Source organism: Odontesthes bonariensis, chromosome 6 (genome assembly GCF_027942865.1).
Source record: "Odontesthes bonariensis isolate fOdoBon6 chromosome 6, fOdoBon6.hap1, whole genome shotgun sequence".
Taxonomy (NCBI): Eukaryota; Metazoa; Chordata; class Actinopteri; order Atheriniformes; family Atherinopsidae; genus Odontesthes; species Odontesthes bonariensis.
In genome coordinates, this window is record NC_134511.1 from 5,231,631 (window position 1) to 5,245,416 (window position 13,786).

Sequence of the window (13,786 nt, forward strand, 5' to 3'; positions counted from 1 at the left end):
TTTTTTGTTTTTTTGTATTTGGTTATAAGGATTAAAAAAGGACTGGGATATTATTTTACAAGCTAATCGTGCAGTTTGAGCATAGAAACACTATTCTGAAGTTAGAATTTAGGGTCTGTACATACAGAAAACAATCTTTTTTACCCCACTCTGGAGTCAAACAAACGTCACCATACTGTTCCTGCATGTACGGACACAGAGCTCCACCGTGAGACCAGTAAATTAGCCTGGAACATCTCAATTTCTTTACAGTTTTTAAAGAGCATTATTAAGTACTAGGGCTGGGCAAGTTAACTTGTTAATTATTTAACGCCGATAAATATTTTATCACGCATTAACGCAGGTTTTATTAATCTAAATTATTATTTTTTTTATATTAAAAAAGACAAACAATTTTTGGGGGCTTTTGTGCCTTTAATGGATAGGAAAGTTCAGAGAGACAGGAAGCAGGGGGCAGAGAGAGGGGGAACGACAAGCAGCACAGGGCCGTCCGATGTGGGCCAGCTGCAGCGAGGACTATAGCCTCTGTACATGGGGCGCCTGCTCAACCCACTACAACCACCCTTGTTTCATTATTTAGTTTATTTTTTAAAAGTCTGTTGCTCACAGGCTTTTATTTTGTAAAAGTCTGTTGCTGTCTGCTGTGTGTCATTCAAGGAAACAGACAGTGGAGCGAGGCTTCTACATAAAAACTACAGAAAGATGCTGATGTTAAAAGTGTGTTTGCACAACTAATGTTATGGCACTTTCATTCATATGGCAGCACATTTAAAATAAAACTAAATGCTAAAAGCTATACACTACTTTTGGATTCAGCGTACAAATGCGATTAATCGCGATTAATCAGGGAAATCATGTGATTAATTAGATTAAAAAGTTTAATCATTGCCCAGCCCTATTAATTACCAGAGCAGATAAAATGCCACAAAACATGTAATATGGCACCGTTGATGTTTTCCCAGCTTCTGATTGGTTGGAAATGTGTTTGAACAGGAGGAGGGTAAGTCACATGAGCTGTCAGAACCATCTGGTTCCTGTGCTACCAAACCTCCATTCCTGCTGACATTTAGCTTAAAGAAAAAGAAGAAAACCAAAGTGAGCCACAGGCTCACATGTGACGCGCTGTACATGCACAGAACAGGAGACGGTGGAGGCCCACAGCTCACCTCCCATTTACTGTCCTGGGTTTTCCTCTTGAGCTGAATGTTCCAGTTCTCGGCGTCCACCTCGGCACAGTGGGCGATGGTCATCGCAACCGGGCAGAAGAGGTCCAGGCCCGGAGGACCGTACGTCACCTCTGGGCCCAGGAGGATTTCACAGCCTTCCAACGTCTGCACGCTAAACACAACGTGGACACACAAACATGCAGGAGACAGTCAGCAAATGCAACACCAAGTAAAAGACAGAAGAAGAGACGTTTCAGTCCCTTTTCAGAGGGAACTGATATTTCCAGTTTGACAGCAACACGATTCATAATCTATGGCTGTGTTCCAAACCGCATACTTCTCCTACTACTCATACTAACTTTTTGAGTTAGTATGTGAGTTTTAGTAAGCGAGAAGTTCCCGGATGCATACTAGATTATCCTAAATGTTGGGTATGCATCATGAGGTCACTACTCATACTCAAACTACCCAAGATGCAACGTAACGTGACGTCGCCGATCGTCATTTCCTGTCAAAACGGCAGTTTCAAGCTAGCTACAACGAGGGTAGGTTCACTTCCTGTTTTCAAAACAAAAGCACCAATTGTATCGTAATGACTTTCCCTATGATAAAAGGCAACGGGTATTTTATTTTGTGAAAATAACCGGAAGTGCGTTGCTCACTGCGGCTAGCTTTAGTAGCACCGAATTCGTGGGAACAAAATCGTAAATAGCCGGTATTTTGTCAGGTTTTCAACACGTTGGGGATCTAAACGACTACTTTCTCGCCTGAAAATGTTTCAAATGTTGCTAAAGTTTACAGAGTTTAGAGCTTAAGAGAAATCAGCTTCAGGCCGGCTGATTTCGGCTCGGGCAGGAGCGAAATGCATTGTGGGTAAACGCTCTGCATACTGTCTGATCGAACAGTATGTAGTATATAGTATGCGGTTTCGAACACAGCCTGAGTGATCAGGCTCGGCGTTGTTGGCCGAGGGATGGAAAGCCCTCTCAGAACCATTCGAGGGCCAGTGTCGATGATGACAGGGAAACAGGGAAGTGGGTGAGGTGGCCGTGCAGTGAGACGGTACCTGCAATGTTTGACAGCTGGAGAAAACCTCCCTACCTCCCCCCCATGCACACACACCAGCGCCACACACTCCAGGTCAGGTGTTGAAGCAGTAATTGGGAAGTCTGGAGTGGATGTCATCCCCCAGAGAAAGCGTTTACCATGACAGCGGCGTTCCGAGAGACAGAAGCAGCTTCTAATTCAGATAAAAGCTGCTGTAATAGCTGAGAAGCTTACATAACATGTCTCTCTTTAGAAAAAAAAGGATAGAAAAGTTTCCAGGAGATGGAGGCGGGTGTCAAAAGTTGGAGTTTCATTTCAGAGGCTTATTTAGACAATTAAGGCGGCGTGAATTACATCACAACAAGTAAACAGTCAGTTGTTGTGGGGTGCGATTTAAAAGAATGTTTTCATCTGAAGCCACGCAGCCTTTGTTGCTGTCAGTGGAAAACAAACCCCTAATCCCTGCGGTGCTGGTGACATGCCGTATCATCCGAGTCAACGTTTTATGTTTCTTTTACAGAAACGTAACGAGCTTCGCCCGGTCCTGAGAGAAAGAAGTGACTGAGATAATGAGAGAACGAGTGTCACGACAAATCAAAGAGTCGTTTAGACACAGCGTGTGGTTGAAAAGTTGTGAGAGCATCTTCTTTTTTACACTATTATATCGCTGTTGTTCTGTTAAGAAGCTTCTCCAACCTTTTTTTGCTCCATGGACCGGTTTAAAGTGATACTCCGGAGTAGATTCAACCTGGGGTCATTTGAACCGTGATATCCAGCCAAGTAGCCCAGCCGCAGTTTTTTCGATATTGGCTGAACATCAGCTGAGTTACTGAGTTATCCCGAATAGCTTCGTACAAGGGTTAATGGATCCTGGTCCGTATCTCCAAAATTACCACACTAAAATCACATGCCATGACACCAAACTTCTACAGTAGTACAAATATGGTCTGTACTCACAAAACGATGCATTTGGAAGTTTGTACATAGTCCAGGAGTTTATTATTATCAACACAAGCCTGATAGCTTCTCTGCTGCTAAAGCTGCGTCGACGTCACTTCCGGGAGCTGGGAGCTTCAAAGTAAGATGAGGGTTGATCTACTACTGTAGACAACAAAGTATATGCTATATTCTACATGATTTTTTGTGAATTTTTATGTTGTAGAGTTGTGAAGTTATTTTATCAATGGAGAAATTGAGCAGCCTTGCTTTGTTGTCTACAGTAGTAGATCAACCCTCATCTTACTTTGAAGCTCCCAGATCAAGGAAGTGACGTCGACGCAGCTTTAGCAGCAGAGAAGCTATCAGGCTTGTGTTGATAATAATAAACTCCTGGACTATGTACAAACTTCCAAATGCATCGTTTTGTGAGTACAGACCATATTTGTACTCCTGTAGAAGTTTGGTGTCATGGCATGTGATTTTAGTGTGGTAATTTTGGAGATACTGCCAGGTTCCATTTACCCTTGTACGAAGCTATTCGGGATAACTCAGTAACTCAGCTGATGTTCAGCCAATATCGAAAAAACTGCGGGTGGGCTACTTGGCTGGATATCACGGTTCAAATGGCCCCAGGTTGAATCTACTCCGGAGTGTCGCTTTAAATCCAAATCAAATCAAATCAAATTTATTTGTAGCACATTTCATGTACAAAACAATTCAAAGTGCTTCACATAAAACAAAAGCATTGCAGCAGGGAGTGGAAGAAGCATTAAAAATACATAAAAGAATATAAAGAGAAACAAATACAATAATTTAAATTAATTTAAAAACAAGCAAAAGTCCAGATAAATGAAATTATTAAATAAAGTCAGACAATATTTTCACGGACCGGCCCTTTCAGGTGTGGCGGATAAATACAACAAAATAAAATAATACAACCAACACAGACTCTGTGGTATTTAGTAATTATAATAATAAACTTTAATCCACTGTGTACTTGTATGCAACTTTATTAGCTGCGTCCTCCTGACATAACATCCTCTCTGCCTCCTAACGTTCTCTGGTCGCTATGGTAACGCTTAAACATGCAGCTTTCTTTTTCTTAGTGGTCACAGCCTCTTCTTCTGTCTCCTCGCTGGGAAGAAGCTTTGTGTAAATATGTAATTACACGGGGTATTTTTGGGTTGTTATATTTGGTTTATTGTTTGTTGATTGATTTGGATCGCTGTGATTTTGTTTCATACTTTGAGGACGTTTTAATAAGTTGTGCTACTTCTTGAATTAAAAACAAGTAAAAACGCATTTTGATCTCAGCGATTATTTTTGTTTGTACAGCGCGTCGGACAATCGTCAAATTCCCTGACCCTCAGCCTCTCAGCGACGACTTTGTTTTTTGATATTAGTTGCTACAATCACGTTGGTGTGTGACATTTACAAAAAATTGGCTGAGCAGAGGTGTGTGTGAGAGAGGAAGGGATGGGGTGATGTTCATGAGTGCCCATGTGTACGATGTGGCCAGTGGCGGTCCTACAATGAATTGTGCCCCGGGCGACGCCCCCTCCGACGCCCCGCCCCTTTCGCGGTGGCCCCGCCCCTGGTAAAAAAAATATAATAGGCAAAAAATGCTTATAATAACTGACAAAAAACACTTATAGTAATGTTATTATTACAACAATATGGTAATAGTGTAGAAATGACAAGTTTTAAACGATTTTGAATATGTTTATAACTATTTTAACATTTTCACGATGTCGTTTTGGGGGCGGGGTTTCGCGATGGTGCCGCCCCTTTTTGGGTGCCGCCCCGGGCGATTGCCCGGTCGGCCCGCCCCCAGGAGCCACACCCCTGGATGTGGCTCTTAGTCTCTGACTGGTTGGCCACCCCTGTTTATTTTTAAGTTTATTTTTCTTTGCAGGTAAAAGAGTTTTAATTGATGCTTGAATGTCAGATTGACACCAGGCTTATGTTTTAGCTCCCTCTGTGGTGCAGCTTAGCATGCATCCACCTGCTTACAGCACACATTGCTTTGCTGAAAGCTCAAAAGAGGAAAATCACAATACTAACGAGTTAAAGTTCAATCTATTTAATTGAATTGAACTGAAAGGGTCCATATCATCATCTGCATTAGTGGAGTCGGACCAACTTTGGTCAATAAATCAATTCCCCTGCTGTGTTTGGATACTGGGAAATAATGCCATTACTGAGACAGTAATCCAGTTACAACCCCAGTTCTAATGAACATTAAATGTAGAAAATCAGACATGTTTCTGTTTAATGAAAAATATTAGTTCTTGTTGAATTTGATAGCAGCAACACCTCTGTGACCAGATGTTTGGGAGAGGAATCTTGTCCTATTCTTGCGTGATTTAGGGTTCCAGCTGTTCGACAGTCTTCTTTGTTGTTTTTGTGTTTCATGCTCCAAATGTTTTCAGTTGGTAAAGGGTCTGAAACTGCAGGTTTTTTTTTAAGGAAGGCCTTGTGTATGTCAGTCCATATACCATGCTGAAGCTTTGCTGAGGCCTTGAGGGCCTGAAGGTCACAGACATCCAGGCATGGGCGTCTTACCCGTGGGGGATGGGGGTGTTTCCCTCACATTTTCCAAAGGTAAACCCGTTTGCCCCATGGATGTATTATATTAACGGTTTGCCCACCCTCGTAGTGCACCAATATACAATGTGTTTTAACACTAGAACTACCAGGATTTTTCTGCCTACCTAGAAGTACCAGAGAGGGGTCATTTGACCCGGCGGCTTTTACCGAATACACTAATCACTCATTTTGTTATGGTAATGAGGCTGTTAGGGGCCGTGTGTGGGGTGAGGGGTGAGGGGGTCACACCTTACAGTGGTAACAGCCAAGACAAACAGGGACAGACAGCTTCTTCCCATGGGCTGTCAGCCTCCAAAATCACCACAGGTAAATAGCAACTTGCATGAAGATATCAGCAGCAAAGACAGATAGCACAGTTTGGCGGACAGTGTGTTACAGTTTTTCTCCATTGGTTTGGCTCATTTCTTGAAACTGAGATGTCATTCTCAAAACATGGACAAATCCCAAAACTAATTTGCAGTTCCTCACAACAGAATGGCATTTATCATTGCTTTCATCAAATTTCAAATGCTTTTGTACATGTCTCAATCATTTAGTACATCCTTGCAAATGGCTATGTACAAGTATCCTACAGTTAACACAATCAGCTTACATTTAGTACAATTTTCAAATGAATGTACCTTGCTGATCTATCCCAATTGGTTATCTATCGCAATTGTTAGATGGATAAATACCAGTGCATGTGGACTACTGCTTCATTTCCCTCAAGAATTTTGTGGTGAAAGAAGCTCCTCTCCAAGGAACGAAGATGCAGAGATACAGCACTCAACCCACATTTCCACAACAAAAGGAGTGTCCGCAGGGGGTCCAAAGGGTCAAATGACCCTCTTGTGGGTCTTTTAGGTGAAAAAAAAAAGGTCAATTGACCCCTCCGTGGTAGTTCTAGTGTTAAAGACCCTGTACCCTCTTTAGAATAATTCCATCCAGATTTGAGCAGTCTAACTATTGTAGTTTCCATACAGGACCCAGTTCAGGGTGATCAGAATGCAATAAATGCAGTGAAATGGCCCCTTTTGCCCATCCATTTAATTCACAAATCGGATGCCAACTTCAGCGTCGTGTCTATGGGCTTGATGTGCCCCCCCTGGAACACCCCCACATTTAAAAATCACTGCTCCACCCCTGCATCCAGGGTTGATTTTCAGCTTCGCCCCTTGCATACAACAATCTCTCCAGATTCTCTAAATCTTTTGATGATATTTTGTCCTTTAGATGATTGAATATTCAAAGTCTTTTTAAATTTTATGCGGAGAAGCAATACTCTGAAGTTGCTCAACAATTTGTAGATGCAGTTTTTGGCAGATTGCTAAAGCTGAGAGACTCATCACCAACATGTTCCTCCAGCTTTCGACCCCAATCTCACCTACTTTCACTGTCTTTTCTCCCAACGTTTTGAGACATGTTGCTGCCGCTTTCATCATTTTCTGTTTTCTGTGTTCAGTTCAGAATGAAATATTTATTTGTTTTGCTTAAACTTAAAGAATGTTTGTGAATGAATGCATCATTTCCTGCACCAGCTTCTCTCTTTTCTGCGTTGCAATCATTTCACTCCAGGATGTTAACAGTTATTATCCACCTTCGCACTCATACATCCAGCAGCACGTGTTTTAAAGTGCCACGACATACACACCACCACTTACACAGGCTTCACTGAGGTCCTTTGAAGAATAATAAACCGAGTTCTAAGTGATGGCGCGTACTCTCATGTAAAACATTTGACTTTTTCCACATATTTGAACAAGAAACTTCTCATTAAAACAGTGCCTACAGGAAAAAGGCTGCATATCTGAGAAATGCCTGAAGGAGAATTCACTTTATCAGTGAGTTATTCAAAAAAGACAGCAGCTGACGATGTATTTCACTGAGGCGAGTGCACCTGTAGCCGAAAAGATTCTGAGAACAGGGCTGATTTTACATATTTTAGGGAGATTCTAGTCTCAGCTTTGACTTTTCAGAGAGGTTGTGGTTGAGTTAAGCCGTGCAAGGCCGAAAAAAAGTCTTCTCCCAGCGACGTGGACCTGGTTCAGCTTTTTCACTGCTTATGCATAAACCCGCTCCGCTGGATCCTGACTTTGGTGTTCTCATTTGTATGAATGAGGGGTTGTGCAGCGGATCCGTCTCACTCGTACAGACGGAAATGCATGTCAATAGTGTAAGTATTGGGCCCAAGTTGGGAAAAAAGCAATATTGGTGTTTTTTAATATGACGGCAGGCTGTTGGAATCCCATCAGCTTACACATAAGCCTGTTTTCTGTACTTTAGAAGGAAAGCTCCATCATCTGTGTGACCTGTTGTGGCTGATAGCAGCTGACAGAGCGGTGTTTGGGCGTTGTTCTGCTCCGTCACGATCCCACGGCTGCCTTCCTCCGCCGGGAAGACCTCTGCGCTGTAAAGCTGCTTTTAATGAGCAGCCTCCCAACTCGCCGTCAGATCGCAGTGACTCTTTCACCTGCGCTGGAACTAATTCCAGCAGCCGATAACTCGAACTCGCAGAGCGAGAGTACACGACACTCTTGCACAGAAGCAGTGAAACCTGGTGCAGGAACAAGCCCACGGGCATGTTTTGTTTGCAGCCCACCAGGTTTTATAAGCTGCTCTCACTGGTGTGTTGTTTTTCCATGCGGCTGGGGCTCGAACTGAGGTGATGAGCAAACACAACGGATCCGTGATAATAAACAGAATGTCTCAACGAAGCCTGCAGTAGTGTTATGTACCACTGACCTGTCACACTTTTTTTTTTAATGTATGAGCTTGCTTTTATCATAGGCCGTGTTCGAAACCGCTTACTACATACTCATCGATCAGACAGTATGCAGAGCGTTTACCCACAATGCATTTCGCTCCTGCCCGAGCCGAAATCAGCCGGCCTGAAGCTGATTTCGTTTAAGCTCTAAACTCCGTAAACTTTAGCAACATTTGAAACATTTTCAGGTGAGAAAGTAGTCGTTTAGATCCCCAACGTGTTGAAAACCTGACAAAATACCGGCTGTTTACAATTTTGTTCCCACGAATTAGGCGCTATTAAAGCTAGCCGCAGTGAGCAACGCACTTCCGGTTATTTTCACAAAATAAAATACCCGTTGCCTTTTATCATAGGGAAAGCTATTACGATACAATTGGTGCTTTTGTTTTGAAAACAGGAAGTGAACCTACCCTCGTAGTAGCTAGCTTGAAACTGCCGTTTTGACAGGAAATGACGATCGGCGACGTCACGTTACGTTGCATCTTGGGTAGTTTGAGTGTGAGTAGTAACCTCATGATGCATACCCAACATTTAGGAGAGTCTAGTATGCATCCGGGAACTTAAAAAAAGTTAAAGTTAGTAGGAGTAGTGGGAGTAGTGGGAGAAGTATGCGGTTTCGAACACAGCCACAGTAAATTGAAGGTGTGGGCGAGCTGCTTATGTCCCAAGGTCTGGCAACGACGCTTAAAACGGTTCCTAAGATTGGAGGGTTTTTTTGTCTAAATTCCACTTGTCATCACGATGAAGGGTTCTATGCAGCAGCGTCTGCAGGTCCTCGATGAGGTCCATTATTTAAAGTGATGACTCCCTCCTTGGGGACCATGAGAGCTGTGCAAAGTGGCATATTGGGCCCTGATTGGAGACAGCGAGCCTAATGCATGCACACATTAGCACGCTCCATTAGCTTCACCTTTATTTGCTTGTAGTCTCCTGACTGTTTGTCCCACGGTGCTTTTGTCAGTTTCTAGGTTGGTGAAGCGTAACTTATGTGCTGGTTAGATACATTAACCCAAAAGGCATCTGGAGGTGAAACTTATCCAGCAAAGACACACAGCGGGCAGCTCTGCTTTTAAAATCCAATCTTAAATCTCTCCTGCAACACATTCGTCAAAAAAGCCAGTAAAACACAACAATAACTTTGATCAAAGAACAAAAATAACACAACGAGGCACAGATTGTTGATTTAGAACAGCACTGTAATGACCATTCAGCAAACCATCTGTATTCCCAAAAGTGCTGCAGGCGTCTGGACTGTGGACATGAGTGAACTCCCCGTTCTGTTTGACCACTCAAAGGAAAACTCAAACAACTACTATACTATACTACTCACTATCCAGGATGAATAAAGAATTAACCTGTGTTGTACGTGTGTGTATTTTTTCCACCGTTGTCAGCTTGAGGGTTTTTTACATCTGGTGTAACCGTTGTCTGCGTTGTGTTAAGTTGTTTTGAAGAAGGACCGACACTCTTAGCTTCAGGACTGGACTTTTATTGCCTGAATAACGATAAGGAATACGACTGGTCAGCACTCGTTCGGCACAGCTTCATGAGAGAAAGTTAGCAAGTTTAGCTTAGCCTTCGAGCCAAGATCGCTAACAAACATTACATTACAAGAAAAAAAACACATTTAGTCAAATGCAATGTTGTCGCCATCTTACTGAGCATAATATACAATAATAATAATGCTAACTGCAGTATTACATTAAATACAGTTTCAGTATAACGCTGTGCTTTGTGTAACAAACCTACCATGGGCTCAATCCTCGTGCACTGGCACTGCGCCTACATCACAGCCCATATTTATGTACTGAGGAGAGCCCTGCCAACCAGTGAGCATCCAAGATACATGAACAACAGCAAATATGATTGGCAGTCACTGTGGAAGAGGAATCAACAGCCAACCCGTTACACTGGCAGCAGTGCTGAAATATTAAAGCACATATATACCATGAGTCAGCTTACTGTTGGAATTCAGCGTGCTCATTGTTGAGCATTACGAATCTCAAACAGTCACTTATTCACCCTGTAAAGTTGGCCTAAATTACAATAAGAATGAGTTGAGCAAGGGTAATTCTCCTTGGACATCTGGCGGTGAATGAATGGGATCAGAGGCACAAAGCGTGTCATACCCCGGTATGATAGGTGGCGCTGTACCCATTCCAGCTATTGCTAATAGAGCCACTTCCTGATGACCTCTTCACCACCAACAACAACAACAAACTCAGGCATTGGAGAAAGATGGAGAACGCAGAGCAAGATGAAGCTATGATTATATGATATTATAATATATTATAAGCTATTGTATTATATTATATGATTTTCTCTCATACTAACTCAAAAAGTTAGTTTGAGTATGAGTAGTAACCTCATGATGCATACTCAACATTTTGGCGAATCTAGTATGCATCCGGGAACTTCTCGCTTACTCAAACTCGCATACTAACTCAAAAAGCTAGTAGGAGTAGTAGGAGAAGTATGCGGTTTCGAACACAGCCAATGTTACACTAGCGGGTGGAAATCTGCAACAAGAGATGAAGGCAGCTGTGAAACCTCCTTATAATGATTTCCAAAGAGGTTGAGACATTAACAGATAAGGAAATGTTTGTTTATGCGTTCTGTACATTGAACCAGCCCTCAGTTCTGAATCTTATTTCCTTTTACAGCCAACTCGACGAACAACTTCTCTTGGACTTCTGAAGGTCTTTTAAAGTTTTTCTTTGGACACTGGCTGCTTGTTTACTTTTTTCAGTCTCGTCCTTGTATTTCACAATTTTTAGAGGAATTCTTTTTTTTTTTAAATTCTTTTTGATGAGCCACTTAACACTGACCCGTGAATCATTGGAACATAATAAAGATACCTCGTCATTAAAAACAGAGAAAGGAATGTGAACCTTTTCATTGGGGTTTTTTGAGACGTTGGTTCATAGTTTCAAATGTTGAACTGTGAACATGATGTAATTTTAGTTTCATTTGTCTGTGAGAGCTGAACTTTGAACTAATTCTTGTGAAGTGTGAACTAGAAAAACACTGCATGTAACAGACAACTGATCAAAGAACTCATTTTAATTGGATCTTTAGGCACTTTGTTACCAGCAGCCTGTCAAGAAGAAACATAATTTGTTCCCATTTCTTTAGCTGCATGTGTGAAAAACAGCAAAGATAACACAGTGTGACAGACAGAAAACAGGATTTCTGCAGCAACAAGGTGATTCCCAAAGAGCTGTTAGCTGAAAACTTGGCATATCTCAGCATGGTGTGCAGTGTGTCCTTAAAACATTTGAGGAAACTGGACAAGTGGAGGACAGAAGAAGAAGTGTCAGGCCTAAAGAACTATCTACAGCAGATGAACAGGATCTGAAAGTGATGTCCTTAAGAAAGAGGAAAAACATCCAGCAAAGACCTGACACAGGAGCTGAGAGATGCATCTGGACCTTCAGCTGATCCATCTGCTGTTGGCCCAAGCCTCATCAGAAATGGGCTCCATGGAAGGGTGGCTGTCAGGAAGCCGTTCTTAAGGAAGGGAAACAGGGAGAAAAGGCTGAGCTGTGCCAAAGGACACAAGAAGTGGGCTGAAAATCAGTGGCAGCAGGTCTGATGGAGGGATGAATCCTCCCCAGAGCCCGGAGCTCAACATTACTGAAGCAGTGTGGGATCATGTTGGCAGAGAACGGAACAAAAGGCAGCCCACATCCAAAGAAGAGCTTTGGGATGTCCTTCAAGAAGCCTGGAGAACTATTCCTGAAGACTCCTTAAAGCTCGTCTGAGAGGGTTCAGGCTGTGCTGGAGGAGAAAGGAGCTCAGAGCAGATATTCACTTTAAAGCTGCTCAGTACGGAAGCCCAGAGCGGACGTGTTACGTATAAACTTTTTTTTGATGGTTTTCTCGAGATAACGAGTTAATTTACCGATGGTTTTCGAGGCCACTTTTCCTCCCCAGTCCGCCCCTGTTTATATGTGTTTTATATGTATTTCTGTCAAAGGTTTTTACCCATCTTTACTCCCCTTTCATTGAAAACTGAATAAAGTAGCCTATGAATCAAACATGGGATGTGGAGCGTTTGTGTAACAATTCTGCTGTGAAAATGCACAAAGCAAATCCCGCTGGTGTGACGAGCATTTCGTTTTCTCGAGATAACGAGTTATTTATCTCGATAACGGCACCTCTCGTGCATCATTCGGTAACCATGGAGACCGCCTGGTCCCCTCAGCTGGTCACTGATGAAGTCGACTACATCAGCAGGATCACTGAGGTGGAAACGCCTGCTGAGCTGCAGTCGAGCCAGCCGTCTCCTTAAAACATACATAAAACACATATAAACAGGGGCGGACTGGGGAGAAAAAAGTGGCCTCGAAAACCATCGGTAAATTATCTCGTTATCTCGAGAAAACCATAAAAAAAAGTTTATACGTACCACGTCCGCTCTGGGCTTCCGTAGCTCAGAACTGTAAAACTATCTTAAATTACAAACTGTTTATATTTGCACGCGTGTTAATAAATCGCAGAAGTTATGAAGAAATGAGAGCGTCTCCAGACTGAAACTACAGGAAAGAGAAGAGATGCTATGAATTCTGCAAGATCAGTAAAAACATGTTTGATGACTATCACAAAAGGAAAACTGACCTCAGATATAAACTCTCCTTTTTTCTGTGTTGCTGTTTGAATCTCATTATATCTCCGCAGCCCCGTCATTTTCCTGCTCACGTGCTCATTTTATGGGCTCTCTTTTCCTTCTGTGACTTTGCTCAAGTGGAGAGCTGTGAATAAATAGTGACACTTCACAGAAAAATGGAGATCCTTGTGGCTCTCTGCAGGGAAGCGCATGCAAACCCACCCCCACACGGGGGGGGGGAAAGCTCCGTCCATCCGACGGTCATTACCTAGCTATGATCAGAATAAATAATGTGCTTACAGCCGAGATGAAAGGCCTCCAGAGACATCTGTGTCTTTCTATTCTGCCGTGCTTGTCCGTCAGGGCACCAGCTTCCATACATAACTGTATTCATCATCTCTTAAACAAGCTTTTCTGGGTCGTGACTCCCCCCCGCCGCCCCCCTGGAGAGCCACATTGTTGACACTGAGAGGAGTGCATAACTACATATTGACTCTCAGAGCAGTGGGGATGAAAAAAAGGGATTTCAGGATTGGAGGTTTGACTTTGCCTCCCACAGCAAAGTGAAGTAAGTCAGTGGGCTAAATGAGGGGCTTGGTGGGAGAGCCCCCTCAGGCTCGCCCAGCGTGAACTCGAGTTTCTGCGCAGTTGATGGGACATCAAAGCCCAGAC

At 42.9% G+C, this 13,786-nt stretch overlaps 1 protein-coding gene across 3 annotated transcripts in view; it reads right to left on the minus strand.

The window, feature by feature from the left end:
- The window catches only part of LOC142381874 (netrin receptor UNC5D-like), a 318,795-nt gene that overhangs the window by 52,407 nt on the left and 252,602 nt on the right, over positions 1-13,786 (minus strand). For all 3 annotated transcript variants that reach the window (XM_075467164.1, XM_075467162.1, XM_075467163.1), the window contains one exon: positions 1,167-1,338. In XM_075467164.1, the coding sequence (XP_075323279.1) occupies positions 1,167-1,338 (172 nt within the window). The remainder of the gene's footprint in view (positions 1-1,166; positions 1,339-13,786) is intronic.